General features: G+C 46.7%; 2 protein-coding genes across 4 annotated transcripts in view; one reads left to right on the forward strand and one right to left on the reverse strand.

Annotated features, from left to right (window-relative positions):
- The window catches only part of TMOD1 (tropomodulin 1), a 93,807-nt gene extending 69,710 nt beyond the window's left edge, over positions 1-24,097 (forward strand). For both annotated transcript variants that reach the window (XM_055427105.2, XM_055427103.2), the window contains exons 8-10: positions 1,230-1,373; positions 15,373-15,517; positions 22,490-24,097. In XM_055427105.2, coding sequence (XP_055283080.2) covers positions 1,230-1,373; positions 15,373-15,517; positions 22,490-22,554 — 354 coding nt within the window. In that variant the 3' untranslated portion in view covers positions 22,555-24,097. The remainder of the gene's footprint in view (positions 1-1,229; positions 1,374-15,372; positions 15,518-22,489) is intronic.
- TSTD2 (thiosulfate sulfurtransferase like domain containing 2) overlaps positions 23,256-26,383 on the reverse strand; it is a 31,233-nt gene continuing 28,105 nt past the window's right edge. For both annotated transcript variants that reach the window (XM_088837998.1, XM_055427102.2), the window contains exon 10: positions 23,256-25,670. In XM_088837998.1, the coding sequence (XP_088694124.1) occupies positions 25,381-25,670 (290 nt within the window). In that variant the 3' untranslated portion in view covers positions 23,256-25,380. The remainder of the gene's footprint in view (positions 25,671-26,383) is intronic.

The raw sequence follows: 26,383 nt of genomic DNA on the forward strand, positions 1-26,383 counted from the left end.
GCTGTGGGTGGGCACAGACTGGGTCCATCCCCTCAGGAGGGTCCAACCTATGCAGGGTTGGAGAGGAAACTGACATGTCATCCCGGGGCACACGAAAGCAGGGGAGCTGAGGATTTGGGCTCTGAAGGCATCCTAGAAGCTGAGCCTTGTGAAGGCTTCAGCAGGCAGGGCCAGTGGGAAGGGCATTCCTGGACCAGATCGTCATTTCAGACAACCAGGACCCACTGATCTTACATCCTGGCTCATCAGCTGCTGGTGTCTCCTTTCCTCCATGACACATTGTTTCCACCACCTGCTAATTACTTCATTTCCTCCAGAGGCTCTGATTGTCATCTACACCCCCTGGCTGAAGTCCTCCAACGTGCTGGGGCCACCCGAGCTCCTGTCTTCCGGTTTGCCCTGGTCACTTGCCCAGTGGGATGGCTTCCCAGGCTGCCCTCTCTGCTGTTCAAAGAGAATGACAACTCCATGGAATTCCAACAGGGACAGAGAAAAGACAAGATGAAAGCACATAGGGAACTTGGGACTCCACTAGTCCAGTGACCAGTGACTGAGGACCTACTATGTGCTGCACACTGTGTGGGTGGGAGGCTCCCTTGGCATGAATGAGGTGCCCCAACAGCCCACCAAGAGTATATAGGCTAATGGAGGAGACAAAACCGCTATAAAAACAACTCTAAACACAGGAACGCAAGTTCCATGAGGGAGGTTATGGATAAAGTCTGTGAGGTTCAAGAGGGCAGGCACAGCAAGCTAGGGGGAAAGACTCTTGGAGAAAGGGGCATTGAGAATGGCCTGGAAGGATGGACAGGGTTTGGATGAGTGAAGCAGAAGGGAAGGGCTTTCTAGGTGGTTGGGGAGGATGAGGAAAGGCAGAGCGGAGGGAGAGCGCTGGGCGCCGGGGGGGACTGAGAGTAGCACCACCAAGAGGGGCAGCTGGAGTTGAGGCTGATCAGGGCGGGAGAACCAGGTAATAGAAGATTTGGATGCAGGTTAAGGAGCTGAAACTCTCCAGCTGGGGTTTGGAGCCACAGCAAGCCAGAGGGGAGGAGAGACACAGAATGGTGCTTGGTGAAGGAAGCTGAGGAGATCTTCTTGCTGGTCCCTGACTGTGTGTGAGGGACTCACCCTCCAAGAAAGGCTCCCTTACTATTTTAGGTTCTACCCATAGGGGTTCCAGCCTTGATCAGGTAATTCATGGGTACCCTACCTTTCTCCTATGGTTCAAGGCCCTTGCCAAGATGCTCAAGGTGAACAAGGTGTTGAAGACGCTGAACGTGGAATCCAACTTCATTTCCGGAGCTGGGATCCTGCGCTTAGTGGAAGCACTTCCATACAACACTTCTCTGGTGGAACTGAAGATCGATAACCAGGTGAGATGGGCAAGGGCCTCCTTGTGTCCTTCATTTGATGTTTGCAGTTCTGCACTTTTTCATTTGCTGCTGTATGGACTGGACAGGGCAGATGCTGCTGCTTACGAAAGCTCCAGAGCCCAGCTTTAAAGAGACCTCCCAAGTCATCCAGTTCATACCCTCTACCATGCTCACAGTTCCTTCTTCATCATTCCCACCAAGTGCTCCACCAGCTTCTGCTTGGGTACCCCTAGTGATGCGAGGCTCACTCTTTATCGAGATCACCCCTTTCATTTTTAGTGAGAATATCCTTCCTTATATCCAGTAGAAGTCAGATCCCTATAAGTCCTGTTTGTTGAGTTTAATTCTATTCTCTGCTGCATACAGGGTATATCTGATCCACAGATCTTATAAACCACTAGAGCCTTCCTCACTAGGCAAAACAACACCATTTTTATCCATCACCGCCCCCCCACACCACTCAGTGGGCTTTTGAATACCATCAAGGTTATTCCCTGGGCAAATTCTAGTTTGCCTTTTTCCTTACAGGGTTATCATTTCCCTATAACTTCAGTAGTTCAGTCATTTATTTTCAGGGCAACCATTTCAGTTCTAACTTTCTACGATGATACTAGTAACAGTATCACGTCTGTTGCACCTGTGGGCTAGGCTATGTGCTGTGCACCGTATACACATCATCTCTGATCTTCCCAACTGCCCTGCAGGATGTAAGTGTTATCAGTCTCAGTTTTCAGAATAGGAAATGGCTCAGAGAAGCTGAAGGCTAGCAGCTTTCTCAGGGCTGCCAAGTAAGCACTTTCAGAAGCAGGATTTGAATGCAGGTGTCTGACTCTGAAGCCCACTCTTTTCCAGTATACCATGTCGCTTCTAGTGCTAAAATGCTTTCTTCTTTATGGTTTGATAGAGAACCTGCTTTTTTTCCCTACATGAAAATGTTTGCTGAATGGTCATATAAACGTGTGTATAGGAAAAAGATTGGATGAAATATAACAAAATTGTATACAGTGATTGTCCCTGAATGAGATTATCTCTACTTTTTAATTCTTATTTTAAAAATACTACAAATATATAGAAAAGTGCATAGAAGTTAAATCCACAGCTTAATGACTCATATAGGCAGGTAACCTGTGTCAAGAGGTTAAGCATCACCAGCTTCCAGAAGACTTCGGCAGTCCCTTCCCTGATGGCTCAGATGGTAAAGAATCTGCCTGCAATGTGGGATACCCAGGTTTGATCCCTGGGTTGGGAAGATCCCCTGGCGAAGAGAATGGCTACCCATTCCAGTATTCTAGCCTGGAGAATTCCATGGACAGAGGAGCTTGGAGAGCTACAGTTCATGGCGTCAAAAAGAATCAGACACGACTAAGCGACTAACACTTCTCCCAATCTTAAACCTTCACAACTCTTCACAGTTTGCTCCCTACTTACTTTCATGGCTCCATGACTTAGAGCTATACTTTTCTCTCCCCAGGAACGTCCTCCCCTGCCCTGACCCCTTCTCTGCCTAGAGAAATCCTCCTCTTCCTTCTGGATTTAGTTGTAGTCTCTCCTTCTCCCAGTGGTTCTAGAGCCAGCCTGAACCACCTTGCTGCAGCTAACTGTATATATCCCTTCCCAACTCCACTTGAGTGATGGCACACTGGTACCTTGAAGTTACTCCTGGTGAGAGTATTTACACTGTGGAAATTGGCAAACGCTACAAATCCAACCTTCCCCCCCGCCCCCTCTGCCCCAAGAGCCAGCATATAACTGCTTTCTTCCTGTCACAGGGCCTGCCACAGGGCCTCTGAGCCTCCCCGCAGAGAGAGTTTAAGTGCTCCTTCCCTGGTTTTCCTAGCACCTTGGCTTCCTTGTGAGCTTCTCAGAAGCGGGGGCTGCGTCTAAGTCATCTCCATATCCCAATACCCAGCTCAGAACTTGGTCCTGCAGTGGCCAAGTTGATAAGCAGGGCTGCCCTGGATGGTTGTGTATGTTGTTCACTGTACAATGAGGAGACAGGGGACAAAACCCAACTCATAATCTACTCTTTAAACCTTCATACAGGGCTTTATTCATCCAGAGAAGGCACTTTTCTCTAATTCATCAAGAGAGGCCATATGAGCCTGCAGCAGCCGTGTCATGTGAATTCGCTGCATTAAATTCTTTCCATCTCTCACATGCCAGTAGCCTGCTGCTGAAGCACCCATTCCCAGCCCTCATTGCTTCCATCCTTTCTTCCATTGCTGACCCTGCTCTATTGCAGGCAGAGGGGGCAGATCAGATGGTACAAAGGCATGTAACAGGCCTGGCAGCAGCCTTAGGCCAAGCCCTGGGATTGGCTACTCATGTGACGCTAGGCCTACCCGGGCAGGGAGTCAGGATCTACGCAGCGTCAGCTGAAAGCTGATTCCTGGGGCAGAATGTCAGCCAAAGATGACCCAGAGCACTGGCTTCAGGTCATTGTGGTAGCAGCTTACAGGGAACAAGCTGCCCACTTCCCCTCCCAGCGCCTCCCCCCAGAGACAGAGCCCGTGCCGACCATCACCCTCACCCCGGCTAAACATCCGTGCAAGGACATCCACTTCCCTGAGCCTCAGTTTCCTCACTTGTAAAATGGGGATAAGAAGAATCTCTACTTCTAAGGATCCGAGAGATGAACACTATGAAGTTGTTCACTTTTATATTTACTCTGAAGGTGACCTAGGGAGTTCACAGATTATTCTAAGAGTGAATGTACTGAGCAGGTACCATGTATCCATTATCTCATTTAATGCTGGCAAAGACTCTCTGAGTGGATGTCATAGCCTACCCTAGTATTGTGGATGAGGAAACTGAGGCCCAGGCAGGCTATGTAACCTGCCTGAGGTCATACAGGAAGTAAGAGAGGCAAGGTTAGAATCTAGATCTATGTGACTCTAAAGTCCATGAACTGTGTCTGTCTGGGTTCTTGAATCTACTCTGGTTTTGTGCAGTTCTTGATTCTTCTCAGCTGTCCCTTTCCCTTGGTGCCAGGCCAGAGCACTGGTCACCACCTGCTCCCACCCCATCCTAGGAGTGTCTCCCTTTGTTTTATTTCAGGGTTTAGTAAGTGCCTGCTGTACCCAGGGCTGTGCTGGGCTCTGTGTGTGAATACTGGCTCTGTCCTCTTGAGATTCCACACTGGATGAGATGACAGACAAGTGTACAGTTGATCATCCAGCCAGGTGCTCTAGCAAGCCACGCACAGCGGGGTACTGTGGGGAAAATTTTCAGTCAGGAATAGGCATCAGGGAGGGCTTCTTGGAGGAGGTGGAATTTGAGATAACCCTAGGGTGTACAGTATGTCAGAGGGTAAAGTGGAGGCCATGGCATCCCTGGTGTAGGGAACCACATGAACAAAGAGAAGGAGAGAGGACAGCTGTAGAGTCAATTCAGAATCAACTGATGGGACCGCCTGAGGAAAGCCAGAAAGGGAGCTGGGGGAGCCCAAAGGGCTGGGAGTGGGTAGTTCAAGGGGAAGTGACCTGTGGGCGGTCATCAGCACCCGTCACAGTCATGCTCTGCAAAGATGGCTCCCGGCTGGATGGGAGAGGGTTGAGGGCAGGAAGAAGGCATCACGGCTTGGAGACCAGAGGGGGCTTTGACCACTCACATGCAGGGGGCCTGTGGGGAGGTTCTCCTGGGAGCCTGAGTCTAGAGACTGGACTGAGACCCGGTTGGGGAGGTGGGGGTCTGAAACAGGTCTCGAGGAGGGGGCTCTACTGGCTCGGGCTAGGGGAAGGCCACCCATGCCTCTCTCAGTGCCCCAGGAGGCAGGGGCTCTGGGGGAGTGTGGCCAAGAGGAGGTGATGAGTGGTGTTGGATTTATTCCTTGTTCTTGTTAGTCACCAAGGTCCCCAGAGGCCACAGCTTTCTCCTCAGCCCTGTGCCTGTAACCTGTGTCAGAGTCCTCCCTTCTCCTTATACGGCCAAGGAGAGGGACTCGGGGAGTTCTGCCCAGGGTGACACAGAGCCTCGCAGGCTGGTTCAGGACACAGACTCAGGATAGGACTCTGAGGATGCTTGTTGACTCAGCCAGGTTCTCTTTTACTTCCATGCTCTTGCTGCCTGGAGTCACCCTGGGACAGCAGTGAGGCAGGGCATGGGGGGAGGGGCAGGGAGCTGACTGCAGCTGAGGGCGCTGAGACACGCCTAGTCCAGCTCCCCTTTTGCAGATGGGGAAACCAAGGATTTGAGAAGGGATGGGACATGCCCAATGTCACGAATCAAGTTAGGCTCAGAACTGGGCTGGAAATGAAGCACCCAGCTTCCAAACAGGCTGTGTTTATGAACAGACAGGAGAGACCCTCCCAGGGCCCAGGAGGCAGGCAGGACACATGGGGTGCCTGCAGGCCCATCCGTTCCAAGCCAACCATGTCCCAAGAGGCGGCTCTTTGCCCCTCTTGATCCTCTTTGCCTCCCCTCTTTGCCCCTCTCCTCTCCCACAGAGCTCCCTCCAGCAGGCCCTTCCCAGGACACTTGGGGCATGGGACACTCCCTGAAATAGGCTGAAATAGGAGGCCTGAAAATAGGCTCCCTCTCCACATGAAGCCATGTGCAAAGTCTAAGGGGATTTCGCTGGGTGTCTCACATTTCATTCCAATATTTGACAGTGAGAATGTGCTTGATATTTTGAAAAGAAACTAAAGGAAGTGGATCGTTTTCTTGTTTTTCCAGATTGGATTGTTTTCCTAGTGGAAATAAATTTAGAAAACAAAAGCTATGCTAGAATAGGATCCTGAAGGTTTTCACACATGGTGACACCCATTAATTTTAGATTCCACACTTAGGGCAGCTTTTTAAATGAGGCTGAATATAGCTTTTGGTTTTCTAAGATATAAGGAAAACACACTCTTGAAAACCAAGAGAGCAAAACCAACTGTGTTTTGTTTTGTTCCTTATAGTTTTAGCTTCTAAGCAGCAGCTCTCTGTCTATGCAATGTTTTTGAGTCTGTAGTCTCATTTCGTACTGAAGTAATTCAGTCTGGAAGTATTCAGCCTCCTTGAGAGGACAGGCATGTGTCACTGTCCCTTCCTCTAAATGTCAATTATGTTCTCTTACTGACCTCACTCTAAGGGAAAGATGAGATGAAGTCGGTGGAACTGATAGTGAAAACCCTTTTCCTATGCAGATCAGAATAAACCAGAATAAAGATTTGTGACAGTGACCATCTCACACTATGTCAGGTCCCCACTGGAGGCTGTACTCTGGAAAAGCTAGGCAGGAGACAGACTGACCCAGGGGCTCCCTGGCTTCAAATCTCTGACATTTGAAGTCAGACAAGGGATCGAGTCTTGGCTAAGCCCCAGCTATATCATGTTCTTTCTGTGTAATGGGGAAAAGTCACTTATTGTATCCATGCTTCAGTTTCCTTATGTGTAAAATGGGAATAATACTCATACTCGCTTAATAGGGCTATGCCTCATATAACTGACATATAGTCTTTTCTCAATCAAGGGAGGGGGAGATGTTTCTATTGTTAATTAGGCCCAGTCAGTGGTGGAAGTGTGGGGTGGGGAGGACCGACATCCGAGAGATTCTAGGCTATGCAAAGAACAACTTTTAACCACTTTCTTTTCCTTTCTTGTTCCTTCTCTTCCTTTCCTACTTGAGTGTATTTTTTATTGAAGTTAACTTATATACAGTGAAGCAAATGCATCTTGAGTAGACAACTCAGTGGATTTATGAATTTATGTGTAGCTGTGTGATCACCACCAAGTTCAAGATGTGGAACCCTTCCATCACCCCAGCAGGCTCCCTCAGGCCCCTTTGCCAATCAGCACCCTGCAAATGCATGAATATTTTAATTCCTGTCATCAGAGACAAGTTTTGCCTGTTCTTAAACTTCATATAAACGGAATCTTTCTGTGTCTGGCTTTTTTTGGTCAACATTGTCTGTGAGTCTATCAGTTATCTAGAGCTGTGTAACAAAGTATGCTCCCTTCCCCCAAAAAACTTAGCCACTTAAAACAACATGAACGTGCATTTAGCTCACAGCTTCTGAGTCAGGAATCTAGAAGCAGTTTGACTGCATAGATCTAGCCCAATCTCTAATGAGATTACAGTCAAAGCTTGACCAAGTCTGAAGGCTTGACCAATGCTGGAGGAACTGCTTCCAAGTGGCTTCTTCCATGGCTGTTGGCAGGAAGCCTTAGCTACTTGCCACGTGGACCTCTTCATAGGGCTGCTTGAGTGTCCTCATAGTATGGCAGCTAACTTCTCCCTGAGCTAGCGATCCCAGGCAGAGAAAGAAGAAAGCCAAGCCAAAAATGTCTTTTATGAGCCAACCTTGGAAGTTACACAGTCACTTCTGCCATGTTCTGTCTGTTAGAAATGAGTCACTAAGCAAAGCCACCCTCAAGGGGAGAGGAATTAGGCTCTACCTTTTGAAGGGAGGAGTGTCAAAGAACTTGCAGGCTTTCTTTTTTTATTTTGGCGGCACTGGGTCTTTGTTGCTGCACTCGGGCTACTCTTTATTGTGGTGTGTGGGCTTCTCATTTCTGTGTCTTCTCTTATTGTGGAGCACGGGCTCTAGAGCACCCTGGCTCAGTACTTTCAGTGCATGGGCTTAGTTGCTCTGCAGCATGTGAGATCTTCCCAGACCAGGGATCAAACCCATGTCCCCTGCATTGGCGGGCTAATTCTTAACCACTGGACCACCAGGGCAGTCCTGTAGGCATGTTTTAATTGGCAGAGTGAGAATCATTTATATCCTTTTTCATTGTGGCAGTTTGATCAGAAAGGCCTTTCTAACCAGCAGAGCAACCCAAGGATGGAGCAGGCACCTCAAAGAGCGGTCTACTCCCATCCCCAGGGGGTATGTAAGTGGAACAGAACAATCTGGCAGCTGGAATAAAGGAGGGAATGTTAATATCAGCCATGATTTGGGACTCTGAAGTTGGATTAGATAATTCCCAAGGCTCCTGTCTGTTGTTCTTTCAAGTGTTCTCAGTTGTCCATATTTTCTGGATTAAAGAAAAGGCCATAACTGGCCCCATGAAATGTATCAAGTGAGCTTCTCGGTGTCCATGGCACCTCTGTCCAGCTCCAGGTCACAGCTCAGTTGCTCCTGAGTTGCTGGATGGTTGTTTCATTAAGTAGTGAGTCTGATCATCTTCTCCTCAGATTGATAATACATGGTCAGAGTAAAGGCTGAGGGAGCAAGAGGTGCCATCCACTCCTGAAGGACACATCAGTGTTTGTGTCCTTTGGGCAGGTCAGTCACATGTTTAATTCAAAATATGCCTATCTTTTTAACCCACCAGTACTGTATCTCCACATCCAGCCTGAAGAATACTCCTCCCTCTCCAGCAAAGCCCACTCCTGCATTGTGCGTGACAGGGAAAACTGGAAGCAAATGGAATTATCTGTCTCTACTAGGGCGTCCCATGAAGCAGTTAGAAGGAATGAGGCAGTTCTCCATGTGCTGACCTGGAAAGATTCCAGAAAACATTAAATGAAAAAGATGAGTTACAGAACAATAAGTACAATATGAATCCATTAAGGGAAAAAATGAAAAATAAGAAAAATATGTATATTTTTGTGACATATTGCATAGAAAAAATAATCCATAGGAACACATCCTGTTGGCCATGGTGGTTTCCTCTGTGGAAAGTGGGTAGGACTGAGGATAAATGATGTGAAGGGAGACTTTTAATTTACCTCATCTGCTTTAGTATCACTAGAATTGTTAATAATGAGATTATATTTACTCACAAGTGATTTATTTAATTTTCAAGCATGTCTGAAGTGGGGCAAGAGTTCTTCCCAACCCCCTTTCCCTGGCCCTACTGCCAAAGTCTGCTGCTCCACTTCAGTCTCCCCGCAAGAGGCTCCTAATTGTCTTATACACACTGGCAAAGTCACCTCTTAATTTTTTATGCCATCCCAAGCAAGCTAGTGATAGACTCAATGCAGGCTCTGGAGGCCTTAAAGGTCACGGAGCCTAAGCCTCCCCCAACAACATCTAGGAGACCCTTATGGGATGTAGTCTGCCATCTCTTCACACACCTCCAGGGACGAGCAATCCACTACATCACCAGACACTGTTGATGGTTAGATGGCAATCTGCACGCTGATCCAAGTCTACCTTCTGAGCTCTTTCAGAGGCACTCGACTGAAGTGGGAACTAGCACAGGCTCTGGAGTAAACTGTGCAAATCCTTTCTGCAACTGACTAGCTCTGTGATTGGAGGGAAATTAATATCTTAATATCTTTGCTTATCATGTCTCTTGTTTATAAGATGAAAGTTATAAGAATACTATATATTCCATTGGTTTATAGGGAAGAGAAATTGACTTAGCTTATGTAAAGTGCTTATGCCATACCTAGGACATAATGATCACTAGATAATAAGAGACCAGAGTTTTAGTCCTGACTCTGTCCACAAGGCCTCCTCTCTCATCTATGAAGTGATTGACGTTCTTCTAGTCTCAGAGTCCCTGGAGAAAGGAAGGGCTTGAGAAGGTAGTAAGTAGGAAACTTCTTAAGATATATGCACATTTTCTATTTTAATGTAAAAATGTGGTTTGGGTCAGAGATTAACACTGCAGGCAGACAGGCTATGATTATCTAACGTACCCTCTGGCACACACCTGACATGTCTGCATGTATTCCAGGACTGTCAGAGAAGGCGGTGCTAGAGCATCCTCTGAAGTCCTTCCAGCTCCAGCTTCAGCTCTAGCCTTGGCTCTCATTTAAGCAGAGGAAGCACAGCCTGGCTTCCAAATACACACATGCTCAGTTTACTCATCCCCAAGTCCGGGGTTGCCTGTTCTTTTTTTTAATTATTATTTATTTATTTATTTTAAATTTATTTATTTTAATTGGAGGCTAATTACTTTACATTATTGTATTGGTTTTGCCATACATTGACATGAATCTGCCCCGGGGTTGCCTGTTCTTGCCTGCCCTGCCGACCTCCCAGGGAAGGAGGGCAGTCGAATGGGGCAGTTTGCGTCTGAGTGCTTTGTGCTCTAGACCAGGCAGCACAATGTGTCAGCTTTGCCGAAGCGGCCCCTGCAGTCATTGGCAGTCCCTCCACTCGGGACACTGGTGCTTTCAAGACTAGTCCATCTTGCTTTCTAGCAGAGTTTGCCTGACAAGTGACAGCAAGAAGAGACCAGGCTTCCTGCTTAGTGGGGTGGGCAGGGGACATGCCAGTTCCTTACTGGGGTCTCAGACAGTCTGTATCATCTGCCAGACCCAGTCGGCCAGAGCCCAGGACTGTGCTGGGTCCTTCGAGGACAGGCCTGAGCTCTTCCCAGCACTATCAGAAGCCTTGCCAGATGGGTTGGTAGAATCTTACCATCCTCCCTCTGCCTGCCCTAGTCAGCAGTTCCGGCTCTGTCTGAACCCACACAGGCTCCAGTGAACTCAGGATACCTGGGAGGAATTCTCTATCGAGTCTCAACTACTGTTCCACACTTGTCCTTTTGGATATTGGGCTGATGTATCTTTTCAGCCTCCCCAAGATGCTGTGCACTGATCATGTTCCTATTTTTTCCATTCAGTTCAATGCCTTGACCTTGCCCTAGAGACACAGCGTACTGTGTGCTCTCTGAGGGCTCACGGTCTAGGTTAGCAACCGTCCAAAAGAATTTTGTGTTGCTAGAAGTGTTCTGTATCTGCACCAATATGGAAACCACTAGCCAGTGGCTCTTGCACACTTGAACGCAACTGAGGAACTGAATTTTAGATTTTATTTAACTTTTAATTGAAGTATAGTTGCTTTACAATATTATTGTTTCAGATGTACTGTGATTCAGTATTTTTACAGATTATACTCCATTATAAGTTATTACAAGATAACGTCTATAATTCCCTATGCCCTACAAGATGTCCTTGTTGCTTATCTATTTTATATGTGGTGGTTTGTAGCCCTTAATCCCCTATCTGTATACTGCCACTCCCCACTTCTCTATCCCCTCTGGTAACCACTAGTTTGTTTTCTCTATCTGTGAGCCTGTTTCTATTTTACTATATATATTCATTTGTATTTTTTTTAGAGTCCATATAAATTTTATTTACTTAAATTTTTAAAAAATCAATAAAAATGGGCAGAGAATCTGGATAGATAGAAGACATACAGATGACCAACAGGTACATAAAAAGTTGCACAAAATCACTAATCATCAGGGAAATATAAATCAAACCACAACGAGCTATCACCTCACACCTGTTAGAATGGCTATTATCAAAAAGATAAGAATTAACAAGTGTTGGTGAGGATATGGAGAAAGGGAACCCTTGGGCACCATTGGTGGGAATTACAACTGGTGTAGCCACTATGGAAAACAGTATGGCTGTTCCTCAAAAAATTAAAAGTAGAACTATCATATGATCCAGAAATTTCACTTCTGGGTCTTTATCCAAAGAAAATGAAAACACTAATTTGAAAAGATATGTATCCCTATTCATTACACCAGTATTTATAATAGCCAAAACACGGAACCAACCAAAGTGTTCATTACTGGGTGAATAGATAAAGTAAATGTGGTATATCCAATGAGATATTATTTAGTCATAAAAAGAATGAATTTTTGTCATTAGTGACAGTGTGGATGGACCTAGAGGATATTGTGTGAAGTGAATTCAGAGAAATATAGATACCATATCCTCTCATCTATGGAATCTAAGATAAAAAAAGATAACAGAGAACAGATTGGTGGTTGCTGGAGGCAGCTGGTAAGGGGTGGGTGAAATGGGTGAAAGATGTCGTAAGGTACAAACTTCCATTAATAAGTAACGCATGGAGGTATAATGTACAGCATGATGATTATAGTTAATAATACCATATTGCATATTTTAAAGTTTCTAAGAGAGTACTTTCTTTTTGGGCTGTGGGGGTTGTGTGGCTTGTGGGATCTCAGTTCCCTGATCAGGGACTGAACCTGGGCCACAGCAGTGAAAATCCGGAATCCTAATCACTGGGCCACCAGGGAACTCCCAAGACTAAATCTTAAAAGTTCTCATAATAAGAAACTATGTATGTAACTATGTATGGGGATGGATGTTAACTAGACTTAGTGTAGTAATCATTTCACAGTGTATATAAATATAAAATCATTATACTGTATGTCTGAAACTAATGTTATGTCATTAAAAAATGATTTAAAGAGCCCCATGCAGCTGGTGACTGCTCTACTGAACAACACAGGTCTAGTGGGAGAGTTACAGAGGCAGGTGACCCAATAATGCAGATTGACTGGGCTGGGAGTTCAGTTCAGTCGCTCAGTCGTGTCCGACTCTTTGCGACCCCATGAATCACAGCACGCCAGGCCTCCCTGTCCATCACCAACTCCCGGAGTTCACCCAAACTCATGTCTATCAAGTCGGTGATGCCATCCAGCCATCTCATACTCTGTCATCCCCTTCTCCTCCTGCCCCCAATCCCTCTCAGCATCAGGGTCTTTTCCAATGAGTAAACTCTTCGCACGAGGTCGCCAAACTATTGGAGTTTCAGCTTCAGCATCAGTCCTTCCAATGAACACCCAGGACTGATCTCCTTTAGGATGGACTGATTGGATCTCCTTGCAGTCCAAGGGACTCTCAAGAGTCTTCTCCAGCACCACAGTTCAAAAGCATCAATTCTTCGGTGCTCAGCTTTCTTCACAGTCCAACTCTCACTGGAAAGACTATAGCCTTGACTAGACGGACCTTTGTTGACAAAGTAGTGTCTCTGCTTTTTATTTTATTTTTTTATTTTTTGCTGTCTAGATTGGTCATAACTTTCCTTCCAAGGAGTAAGCGTCTTTTAATTTCATGGCTGCACATGGCTGGGAGTAGAGAGGGACATAACAATGCTTGAGTGTCGAGTAGGAAAAGATGGTTTCCAGGGGTAAAGATCAGGAAGGCCTTATCAGGGAGGGGACATTCCTGGTAGCTATTAAAACATTGATGCTGGGAAAGAAGGCAGGAGGAGAAGGGGATGACAGAGGATGAGATAGTTGGATGGCATCACTGACTCAATGGAAATGAGTTTGAGCAAACTCTGGGAGATGGTGAAGGACAGGGAAGACTGGTGTGCTGCAGTCTATGCAAAGAGTCGGACACAAATGAGCGACTGAAGAACAACAAATTAAAGCACTACGGACACAGCAACAGGAGGGTGAGGGAGGGTAGGAGCATTCCACATGGAGGCCAGAGGACACATGAACCTTTAGAAGTAGACCTCTGCCTGCATCAGGCATCAGGTACCAGACTCTCCACCCCTGGGGTAACCAGCCTGAGGAAAGGTTGAGAGAGGAAAGAAAGGCGAGGACAGAAGTGTGCAGGGCCTGAGTGCCAGGCTGCAGAGAAGGCAAGGCTTATCCTGGATGGTTATTGAATGAACTGAGACCCTACAGGTTGGGCACAGGGCATGGGGAACATAGTAAACTCTTGATAAATGGCAACGGTTACCAGCCATGGGGAGTCACTGGGGGGGCTTCTGCATTTGTTTGCTGGGAGTATTGCCCTCTTAGCAGTATCAAGTCTTCTGATCCATGAATATAGGATGTTTTTACATTTATTCAGGTCCTCCTTAATGTACAATGCTGTTTTATAGTTTTCAGCATGCAAGTCTTTCTTTATTGAATTTATTCCTAAGTGTTTTAACGTTATTGTAAATGAAATTGTTGCCTTAATTTCACTTTGAGGTGGTTCATTGCTGGTGTGTAGAAACACAGGTGGGTTTTGAATACTGATCTTAAACACCCTGCAAGCTTGCTGAACATGGTGATCAGCTCTAATAATTGCTTTTTGTGGATTCCTTAGGGTTTTCTAGGTACAGTACTGTGTCAGCTGCAAATAGAAATAGTTTTGCTTCTTCCTTCTCTATATGGTGACTTTTCTTTTCCTTACTTATTTGTCCTCCAAATTAATTAATGTTAGTGAAAGTGGACACTTTTTGGTTTGTTCTTGTTATGAGGGGGAATGTCTTTAATCATTAAATAATACTATGTTAGCTTTCCTTCTGTGTCTTTTTAAATCTTTTTAAGATTATGTTTACTCTTTAATATCTTATTATACATGGTAACAGAAAATACAAAAAGAAAACAAAAACTCCCCAAGCTCATCACCATACATTTGCATATGTATGTGTGTGGGAAATATAGTTAACTTTACATAATAAGTACAACCCATCTTGTCACTAGGCTTCGTCTGTTCAATACTGTGTCACAGCATCTTTCCAGGCTTGGGCCCAAAGAGTGGCATCGTTATTGTACAGACAGCTGCCCATGTTCTGCTGTAGAGCTTAACCATCTTTGATTTGAGAAATTGCCTCTTGATGAATGTTTGTTTCCCTTTCATTCCCACTGTTATAAACAAGAAGGATGAATATCCGCATCATATCCTTCCCAACACTGTGTATTGTCACGTTTTCCTTTCCTTTTCATCTTTGTCAAATGATCACTATGGATCTGGGGGTAGAGAACTAACATAATCACAGTGAGGCTTCAGGAGGCTAACTCTGGCGGGCCCAACTTTCTGTGTGACCTTAGACAAATCCTCTTCCCTCCCTGGGCCTGTTTCTTCATTTGTAAATTGAAGAGATTTACAAATCTCTAGTCTAAAGGACTGGTTAGCCAACCTGACCTTGCCTTGAAATCACCTGGGGAGTTTTAAAAACCATGGACACCCGAGTACCGCAGCCAGTGATTTAATTAGTATGAGGGATAGCCTGCGTTGTGGGATTTTTTTATCTCCTTGAGATAAAACGATATGAAGGAGGTCCTTCCTGCTCAGATAGTCCAAGAAGGCTGCTGTGGGGCAACGGAAAGATCTCTTCTTGACGTTCAGCAGCCCTAGGTTTGAATCCCAGCTCATTGGCTCCTGGCTGCCTGACCTTTCAACTTCTCCACACTTCCGGCTTCCGGTTGCCCTGCTCCTGGAGTGGGCGGGGGCAGGGAAGTACTAAAATCCCAGGCCAGTGCTCAGGGTTTCTGCGGGTAAAGAAGATTTAGGTGCTGCGCAAGTGAGCAAGAAGTGACTGTTTTTTCTTTCTTTTTTAAATCAAAGAGCCAGCCTCTGGGCAACAAAGTGGAAATGGAGATTGTGAGCATGTTGGAAAAAAACGCTACGCTACTCAAATTCGGCTACCACTTCACCCAGCAGGGACCCCGGCTGCGGGCGTCCAACGCCATGATGAACAACAACGACCTTGGTGAGTGGACCTAAGCCCCCTAGCCGCCGCCTGTCATTCTTCGTACCTGTCGGAGGAGATACAGCAGGGAAAACTCCATTGCCGCTTTGCCCAAGGCAGGCCTCTTCCTGGGCCTGACTCGGTTTTCGTACTAATCCCATACTCTTGTTTTCGGTGTTTGCGTCTTGCTTCCCCCGGGAACCTTCCCCAGACTGCCAGAGCCCTGCCTGCAGACGCCCGAGGCCAGGCCCTCCTCCCCAAAGGCAGCTCAGCTTAGCACAGGGCTCGGCCTAGAGCACACCCTCAGCCTGTTAGCCTAGTGAGTGAAACGTAGGAGGCACAAAGCCAACGCTGAGTCTCTTCCTCTTCTGAATACCATTTTTGGAGCCCAGAATCTTCTCCAAATCATACAGTCTGGCCCAAGCCCCAGATCCCAAAGTCATCAATCAGCCTTACTATCCACACCTGAAGCCTTGGGGACTTCATGTTGCTTTTAAAGTAAAGGTTGAAAATGTTGACTTCATAGTAGAGTATAACAGGTTACATTCATTTAATCTCAATTACAGGCATAGTTTGTATTTTTTCCTAAAAAAATAAAAAGAAAATGTCACAATCTTTCTTGGCAAACACTGAATAGAAATACAAGTCCTTTGAACAAAAAGAGAGACCGATCACCAACTTAGTTCCAGATGCTAATTGTTCTCAAGCTCAGTGGGTAGTTGTTTCTCCTGTGTTTTCCTGCTGCCTGCTTAAGGAACTTGATAGTGTCCAAGGAGGAGTATGTCTGATGAGGCTATAGGAAAATAAAAGAAGAAAAGGAGTGGGCCTGTTAACTTAATTGATCATTATATTCAATTGTGAGTTACCTAGACTCAAAGGCAGGAGGAAGACAAAGCAAGTTAAACTATTCTTAGAAGGAAACAATGAATTTTTTTAAAACGAAGAAAGCTTCTTTCTGAGATTGGATTATGAGCTAACTGTGTTTCTAAAGGATGATGTGTTCAGTGAGTTTTTCATCAAATTTGAACCTGCTCTAAATGTGTTTCTTTTTGTATAGTTTTTGTTTCTGACACTCAGTAAAATGCAAGGAGCTTAATACTAAAGCATATCTCAGAGTTCAGGTGTGTCACTTCCTGGCGATGAATCTGAAGCTAGGTTAATCCACAGAAGGCCTAGAAGAATGGGAGTGAGTATGTAGGTGTGTATGCACGAGGCAGGTACTCACAGAACCTGTGCATAGATAGCCACAGAGCTACTCACTTCAACAAACATTTGTCAAAGACCTATAGTGCACTGGATGTTGAAGGTATAGGTTCGTGTTCTTAAGAAGCTATTTATTCATTTCTTACCCCAGCTGTTACTTTTTTCTAGAGCTGCAGATCTAGAAAAGTCCACCAAACAAAAACCCACACCAGGTGTCCTGGTTTGTGAAGCTTCCTTATTTGAAATAAAACATGAGCAAACTCAGACCATTAAGAATTATAATTATCATGGTGGAACAGAGATTATTGTTGTTAAATCGCTTAGTTGTGTCTGACCCTTTGTGACCCCATGGACTGCAGCATGCCAGGCTTCCATGTCCTTCACTATTTCCTGGAGTTTGCTCAAACTCATGTCCATTGAGTTGATCCAACTATCTCATCCTCTGTCGCCCCCTTCTCAGTGATAGCTACACTGAATTGTTGAGGACGGCCCACAAGCTGGATTCTGTTGGCTCAGTTGTGATCTGGCTGCAGAACCAGCACTAAAAAGCCTTGAGTTCTATTCTGATATGCAGTAACCTCACTTTTTTTTCAAAATCTCAGATTAAACGTCTTATGTGTCCCTTGGTGCCTGTCTCAGGGCTGATTGAGCTTTGGTCTTTGAATGGCAAGATGGCTTGGAGGACTTCTTTCTAGGGTTAGAAGTTTCCAGATGAGTCAGGAGTGCTGTAGGGGGGACCCCGATATCAGCTGGAGGCTAGAGGAAATGGCCCTTAAGGACGCTATGTCCTGAGAGTCTGTGTTCCAAAATCCAGGCCCAGTTCCTATCACCAGGGACTTGGTAAGGTCATGGCAGGAGCCTCGCGTGCCATTGCTAAATGGAACTTCAGGCTCCTCCTTCCGTTCTCTTCTGGAGGAACTGAGGCCTGGAAGGGACTGCACTTCTATGCGGTGGCTCGGTCAGGTCACACCTTTGTTAGTTACTGTGTCACACCTTAGTTACAGTGAGTACTTTTTGAGCACCTTTTGTGTGCCCAGGGCTATGCGAGGTTACATAAGAGGTAGCAGAAAGCCAGTTCCCTGACTCAAAAACCTTTACAACCTCTTAGCGGAGAAAAAGACTCAAAGTCAGACCCCTAGATTCAGGAAGGCCTACAAACTGTATGCAGACAAAACAAGCAAATAATTTGTGAGGACAGAGGCCAGTTAAGCCATGCCTCCTGGTGGGGGTGGGCCTGAGTCAGCCTTGTGAAGAAGAGAGAGGTTGTGCGGGAGGTCGGCAGGAGTTCCTGGTGGGGTTGCTGGCAAAGGCAAAGGCAGGGTGATAAGACCCAGTATGCAGGATAGGAGAGCCAGGAAGTTCCGAAAGGAAGGAGGAACTGTTGTAGGAAGTTACACCTGGTAGGAGAAGCAGGAGCCCACAGAGAAGGGAGGGAAGGGCATTCCAAGCAGAGGGAACAGCATGGACAAAGGCAGGGACGATGACCAGGCACATGGGGGTGTTCTTGGGAATGGGGCTGAGGGGGTAGGTATGGGAGGCTGTAGCCAAAGGCCTTTAATGCTGAGCTCAGGACTTCGGTGAGGAAAGCAGGTGGGTAGTGGAACAGTGGTGGTTTCCTAGGCGGGAATGACAGGGTATTAAAATGGGTTCCCCCCCGAGACCTGTGCAGCGGTTCCCTTGGGTTTTCCCACAGAAGGAATTAGAGCAGAATGATCTAAGTGACAGCACACAACAGAGTACCAGTTGGTGAAGTAGGATCTTTAGCTTTAAAAGCAAATTGTGCCTGTCTGCTAACTTTTTGTGAAAGAAACACTTCCAGTTCTGATGGTTCATCAGTGTCCTCCTTTAAAAGAAATTCTGACTTCTTTCCAACGTGGTTTTTTCATCCTGCTCCTGATGCTTTGATGAAGCCGGCAGGCTTCTGCTTCCAGCTGAACCCATTTGTCATTAGAGCCCAGCCACGGCGGTTGTGACTCGTCTGCTGCTGCAGTCCAGTGGCAGGGGGCAAGCTCTAGATGGAAGGGAACAGGCCTTCCCGGCTTCCTTCTCTCTCCGACCAACCACTGAGCTCACTCCTGGCCATGGGCCAGGTCTTCAGGGCCTAGGCTTTGCTTGCCTGCAAGGCAGGTGGGCTCCTCCTTAGAAGACATGTAGTCCCCAAGGCCATGGGTCAGCCAGCGGCTCTGCAGATAGGCAGCCTGCCCAGGATCCATCCTGACTGGCGTGTCTTCCCGCCCTGGGCTCTTAGCAGTGTTCCATGGGAGAGAGCAAGGCGTCAGGAAGGAGCCGAGGATCCCCATCTCTGCATTCCCAAGGTGGCGCCTCAGATGACTCCTGTTCCGCACTATTTATAGCTGACAGCCAGGCTGCCGCTCAGGGTCCTGTAACTCTGCCACTGATGCTCTCGTCCCTTAATGAATCTTAATTGCAGCCTCCAGGTTAAGACAGTTGTATGTTTTCGGGGGGTGAGGAGGGAGAGAGTAACCTGTTTAAAAGTAGAAAATATCTGTTTCTAGGAAAGTCAGTGCTTTACTGTTTTCTCAAGGAAGACCTAACAGGCACCCGAGACACAGCGTGCACACACACACCCCAAATCAGTTTCATCATCTGGGTAAGAGCACTACCTTCCTCACCATTTCAAGCCAGAAATCGGCACCTCTGTCTGTGCCTCCTCAACCTGGCCAGCCACCTCCTCACCATCCATGTCCCCTGGTCCCTGGTCCAGCCCTCATCACCCTTACCTGGCATTCTGCAGTGTCCTCGGATCCCTGCAGCTCCTCTAGAGCCAGCATCTCTCACAGTGCTCATCCCAAAGCTTATCCCACCACTCTGCTTAGAACCCTTCTCGTGTTCTCACTGATCTCAGGTTAAACTCCTTGATGTGGCTTACAAGTCCCTTCGCAATCATAGCTGATACTCACATGGCCATTACTGTGTGCCAGGCACTGCCCTAAACACTTCAATCTTACTAACTCGTGTAACATTCCCAAAAACCAGGTGAGGCAGGTACTGTGGTCATCCCCATCCTACGGTAAGGAGATGGGGCCTAGAGAAGTAGTAAAGTTACCTGCTGTTAGTGGGCGGAAGTGGGACTGGATCTGGTAGTCATTCTGGCCCCAGAACCTGTGCTGTCCACCTCCGCTCCAGGTGAGGCCCTGCCAGATTCATCTCTCGACACCCCAACAAGCCATCGCCTTGTCATATTGGTATCAACCAGTCTAGGAAGGCTGAATGTCTCCCAGTGACCTAGGCAAAAGCTGCCCTTTCGGGAACTCCTAATGCTCCCTGCATGTTCCCACCATCTATCCCTTTATCGTTTAAGATTCAGTGGACAACTTACCCACCATCCTTGGAAGATTTGACCACTTTGTTCACTGGGCCTCTCATACTTGATGAGATCTACCAGCACACTTGTGACATTTTATCTAATTTCTTGTAGATTTATCTTAGTCCCCTGTTAATCTTTCTTTCTGATCCTTGTGCTTGACACATCACAGCACTCAGTCAATGCTGCTGCATGTAAATGTATATAAGACATGCCCCAAAAGCATGACGGAGGTATAAAGCTTGGCAAGTGGTGGAAGGAACTTAAGATGCTGACGGGGATTGGTCCAGATGACTTGAGATGCTGGAGGGCTCTGACAGTGAAAGAGTCTCTGGCAGTTGTAATGATAAGCAATGTAGAGGAGTTTGCTTTAGTGGAAGTAAAAAGCAGGTTGATTTGAAGGAACCTGGAAGACCTGGCCTCTGCTCCCAGTTGTGTCTCTTATTCACTGTGACTTGAGGCAAGATTCCTCTCTTGGCCTCAATTTTCTTCATTATTTAAATGGGGGGAAATAATACCAAAGTGGTGTCTTTCTTTTGTAGAAGCCAGTGCCTGGGGAACCCCGTGCAGATGCAGCCCAGCATACTTACTGAGGGCATGTTGGGGGAGACCCCATGGGGTCCCTTTCTTACCTCAAGCCACGGACTGGCACCTCAGGTTTCAGTCCTGGCTCCCTTCTCTTCTCCAGGGGAAAGGAGCTGTCCCCTCGTGAGAACCAGATGAGATGTGCATGTGTACAGCCTGCATAGACAGGGCCTGATTGTACCGAAGGAGGCGCTGGACTGAGGCTCAAGATGAGTCACAGCCTCGGTTCCGTCTGGTACCAGCTCTGTTGTTTTGTTCCCTGCCATACTTCCCTCATCCATGACATGGCAGTGGTGACTACACTGACATTCTGGAATTGTTGGAGGTGCTCCAGTGAGGGGTTGAGTGTAAATGGGGTGTAATGCTTACACAGCTAACGTGGAGATGCTGCCAAGCCTGGTTTGTGTAAACCCTCTCATCGCTCTGGGCAAACCTCTTCTGCTCTTTGGGCTTTGGTGGTGGTTCCCCCAACGTCTCCCCCCCGGGCTGTTACACATTCTGATGGTCTCCAGGAATCTGGCCAGACACACTGTCTTCTCTCCAGGAGACGGCCCGCTGATTTGCCTTCATTGCTCTTTCCAGGGAGGTGCAGGGGAGAGGAGCAGCCCAGGCAAAGGCTAAACTCTAGGCCCCAGATGGGGCAAACTGTGTGCCCCCATGCCTCTCACACCAGCTCCTAGCCACAACTGGAGTAACACACCTTCCTGGGTGGTTCTGCTTTATATGCTCAGTGTCACACACAGGCCGATTCGGTTCTTTTTACAGCTTGTAAGCATCCATCTGAGATCTAAATTTGTTTAGCTCGGGAACTGGAAGGTGTCTAAGTATGCTGCTGCTGCTGCTAAGTCACTTTAGTCATGTCCGACTGTGCGACCCCAGAGACGGCAGCCCACCAGGCTCCCCCGTCCCTGGGATTCTCCAGGCAAGAACACTGGAGTGGGTTGCCATTTCCTTCTCCAATGCATGAAAGTGAAAAGTGAAAGTGAAGTCGCTCAGTCATGTCCGACTGTTAGCGACCCCATGGACTGCAGCCCACCAGGCTCCTCCGTCCATGGGATTTTCCGGGCAAGAGTACTGGAGTGGGGTGCCATCCCTTCTCCAGTGTCTAAGTATAGACAAACTTTTTTCCTCTCACAATAGCATCTTGTCTGTGCCACACCTGCAGCCCCCTTGACTGCCATCCACTGGCTCTACAGCCTTTGACTGCCTTTCTCTTGTAGCTGATGTGACTTGCTGCTTGGTTTTCATCTGCAGACACTATTTTGTTTCAAACACTCTCCCTTATTACAACAAAGGGGACCCTTCCCCCTGCCCCCCACCATCGCCACCATCTCATAAGCTAATGACTCCGCCTGCAACCCCCTGGCTAACGCTTTACTCTTTGCGACATTTAACTCCCTTGCTATGTGAACAGTGTTTGGACTTGATAGTTTTGCCTCTGGGAAAATGTCAAGGTTAACCATAAGGGGATACAGATAATGCAGAATAATCTTCAGGGCAGATGCTGTTGTTTACACAGGCAGGCCAAGAACTCCGAAGAAGGGCCGAGGGAAACCTTACCAGCAGGTTAAGATTTCATTAAGATGGACTATCTGACCTGGAGTAAGGATCTTCAACCGTGGGGTCTCTGTACACAAAGGATGACAGCAGAGTTGCATAAAGCGGGTTTTAACCTGTGTGGCCAGCGCTTCACAAGTACTTTATGAACAAATCTACACCACTGCAGGCCCTCCTCTCAGTGAAGGCTCACAAGCTGTCCTTTAAAAAACAACAGTGTGCTCAGCAAAGTTGTCAAGCAGCTTCCCGGTGCTTTCCGAGCCACAGTGGTGGTTCTGGGGCCCAGGGACAGCTGCTCACATCTCATTTCCATTCCTTTCCAGTGAGGAAGAGGAGGCTGGCAGACTTGACCGGGCCCATCATTCCCAAGTGCCGGAGCGGCGTCTAGTGTGTGCGGGTGCCGACCACGCCTTTGAACTGGACGTGTTCTACTGATAAGCTGTGCTTTGCGGTGGGAACCAGAAGGCAGAAAGCCAGCACAAACCCTGTTGTGGTTCAGTTCTTCATGCACTAAGGTTTTAGGTTAGCTAGTGGTTGTAGCTGAAAATTTTATAAACTATGGTTAATGTGAAGTTTTCCTTTAGTCACAGAAATTCAGTCTGTTTATTATTTAAAAACTAAGAAGCCCCTGAACCGGCAGATCTTAATGAATACAATGTTAGAGCAGCAGTGACTTAACCCCGGAAGTCCAGTTTCAGTGACCTTGGTATGTGGTGTTTCAGGTATATTTAAAATGTGTAACATGAACAAACAGCACCCTCTTCCACATGGTTGAAAAGCATTATAAAATATTTTATTACAAATTTGATCTTAGCTCTTTAACAAACAGATCATCATTATTAATCCTCCTTTAAATTTTAAGAACCTCAAGATTAAAGTTGCTAAATTGATTTTTGGATCAAGAACAGTTTTTGGTTTTTTTTTTTACCTCAAGAAAGACAAGCCCACAGAGCTCTGCCAGCAATCAAAGAATGATCCTTTTGCTGGTTACCAGGGGATGATAGAAAAAGCCAGTAATGAAAATTCAAATTTTAAAAACCATCCTTTTTTAAAAAAACAAAAACCAATTCCAGGCAACAAGCATTTCCCTGGGTGTTCTTTATCAACATCTGGGATTTATTTAGAATACTGGAGTCAAAAAGAATTGTTTCCTTACTGAACGCCAACCTTACAATGGATGTGAAAACCTATGGCCAAATACTTGAAAAAACTCATAATTGCACAGTCAGTAGTGGGCCAATGCCTTATGTGAGGTAAATCACTATTGAGATGAATTTCCAGTCCACCATGGCTTATGTTTACAGACTTCAGCCACCCTGTCACATCACTTGTTAGACAAGTCACCACTGATCCTGCCTGTAAATGAAGCCTCTCAAGGGCAATGGTGAAGAAAATCTAGATATTTAAGAATTAGGAAACCTGGCCAAACCACCCAAGATGGTGAATTCTGAAAATGTAATTTTGGCATCTCTGCCTGATCTCTTTTAAACATCACGTGCATCTCCTGGGATCCAGCGAAAACGTTAAACCACACTGCCCTTGTGCCTTTTAATATACCACAGTGCCAGTTAAACTAGTATTTCTGTTGCTTGGGGAGTTATTTTCATGAGCAATTCAGCAAATCTTAGAACAAAGGACAGGCCAAAGAGCAGATGAACACAGACTAAACTGCAGAGCACTGAGCAGAGAGGCTTCTGATGCAGAAAGTCTTGCACACTGAACTGTAACGATGTGGACAGTACAGGGTAACCAAAGATGGAGCCAGGGCCTCACCACCATGGAGGAGAGTCTGCTGAGGCTGCAGATGGGCCCAGGAGTGGCTTCGTGCTGCAGGGACAGCCAGCCCCACTCGGCTTCTCCTTGAAACACAATTGCAGCTGTATTCTGCATCACTGGAAACTGCAATATAATATTAAATCTGTTGGTCTCTGGATGGCTGTGCATGTGTTTCTTGGGATTTGTGGGCCAGGGACACGCGCCTGACGTGTTGGCCAGAGGCTGGGAAACCACCACAGCAGTGCTCAGTAACCTCACGCAGGATGTCTTGTGTTCTGAGGAGTTTACCTAAAAACTACTGCCCAGATGCCAGTGTCATCGAGCTCACAATGTGGTTCTCTCAAAGACGCTGAAGAGCTAGGAGTGTGGGTGTTGAGGGAGGCAGCAACTATTACAGGGAAATCTCTCAGAAAACAAATCCATAAAAAATGAAGATGGCCACATTTTTAAGACTATCTCCTCCACCAGATGAGCTGTTCGTCTAGACTAGAGGTGGCAAGGTTTTTTTTTTTCTGTAAAGGGCCAGATAGTTCAGACATACCTTGCTTTACTGTGCTTCAGATATTTTGGTTTTTACAAATTAAAGGTTTGTGACAACCCCACATTGTCAGATGACAGCATTTTTTAGCAATAAAAATTTTTAATTAGGTGATAAACATCGTTTCTTTAGACACAATGCTATTGTACACTTAATAGTCTACAGCATAATGTAAGCATACCTTTTATATACACTAAGAAACTAAAAAGTTCGTGTAACTCATTTTGATGTGGTTTGGAACTGAATCTGCATCTCCGAGGTACACCTGTAAATACTGTAGGCTTTGCAGGCCATAATGTCTTTCTTGTAAATTCTTAATTCTGTCAAAGATCATATGTAAGTGAATGGCTGTGGCTAGTCCAATAAAACTTTATTTACAGAAAGGTGGGCCACAGGCTGTAGTTGGCAGATCCTGGTCCAGTGCCCTGAGGCTAGCAGGGAAAAGAGGAGGGTAGGGGTGGATGGTGGATTGACCTAAGCGGCCTGGTTCTGAGAAGTCCACTTCTTGGGCCACACAGCTTTCATTTTTGCCACCAGGACAGGTTTGCTGATAAGAAAAATGACTACTGCCAGCCCTGCTGCATGGTGCGGAAGGGGCAAGGCAGGTCAACAGGTTCAAGGCTCTCTCCCTTAGGAACTTTGGGATCCCACAAAGCTCACCTTTAACTGTGCTCTAGCACAGTCTGAGCCAGAATATCTCCGGTAAGAGTCAGCACCCAAATTCCTCTTCCGTTCTCTTGTGGAGGACAGGTGCCAACATGGTGACCCGCTGACCATGGTAGCTCTGGCAGCTCTGAAGTTCCCTGTTTCTGTTAGTGCAGCCTTAACATTCTCCAATACATGGTGGCCCCAAACCTAGCTGTGTGAAGGCCTGTGGGGATACAGAGGGGGCCGCTCCCATCAACATCCAGCCTGGGCCCCAGGCTTGAGGGAAGAGGCTCCTGCTGTCACAGGCCCCCGCTGAGAGAGCTCCCTTGGTACACGCGGCCGTCGGGCTGTACACTCGCATTCCTCTTTAAAGCTGCTCTGGGCTGGGCTTGCAGCCTGTCTGTTCCCTTTGTCTTGACACATGACACAACAGGCTGTGAATCCTCTTTCTTGGCAGGCAGGGCAGGTCAGGATGAGCTGGCGGCACTGGGGAGTGGAGCAGAGTTTATAGTGGTCCCATGGGACCCCACAGTAGGAACATTCTGGGAAGAAAGAACAGCCTTGTTATAAAAACACAAGCGCACATGTGTGTGCACACACCATGTAGACAGGCACTTCTCCAGTCCCTAAACCTAGCCCTGGGCTCATCAGCATCTAATGTATCTTCAGGCCTGGGGAAGGTTTCTAAACAGTGTCTTTTGTCTTCTAACCAACAAGGCTCCCCCACCCATCCCCAGTTTTTTGGGTTAGGTTGCTTCTGGGAATTGTCTTGATTCTAGCATTCATGGACCCATTTTTCTTTTCCCCATTTAGAAAACAGGTAATAACGTTTTTCTGTTTCATTAACTAGTCCCAAGCTAGCCAATACCCTTTGTTGGCCTTTTTCCTTAACACCATTCCCTTCTGCACTGAGACACAACATGCCTGAATACAGATGAAAATTATGGATCGAAATTATGCAGTCCACACCCGTCTCCCCAGGCTTGTGGATCTGCTCTTGCCAGGGTAAACTCAGCCACACAAGTCCTAAAGCTCATGTATCTACTTTCTCAGCCCCTTTTCCCTGCTGACTTCCTATTACCACTGATAACATCATTCTTCAAGTCTTACCCAGGTTATCTAAGCTACCTTTGGGCCCTCTCTCCCCACTTTTTTCTCTAGCACCATTAGAGATCTGAAGTTGCTTCCAATAAAAGAGACAAAATAAGACCATTAAAATGAATAAAAAGATCAAGAAGAAAGGGGAGAGGAAATC

Source organism: Moschus berezovskii, chromosome 7 (assembly GCF_049115385.1).
Source record: "Moschus berezovskii isolate FMDL1 chromosome 7, NW_MosBer_1.0, whole genome shotgun sequence".
Lineage (NCBI taxonomy): Eukaryota > Metazoa > Chordata > Mammalia > Artiodactyla > Moschidae > Moschus > Moschus berezovskii.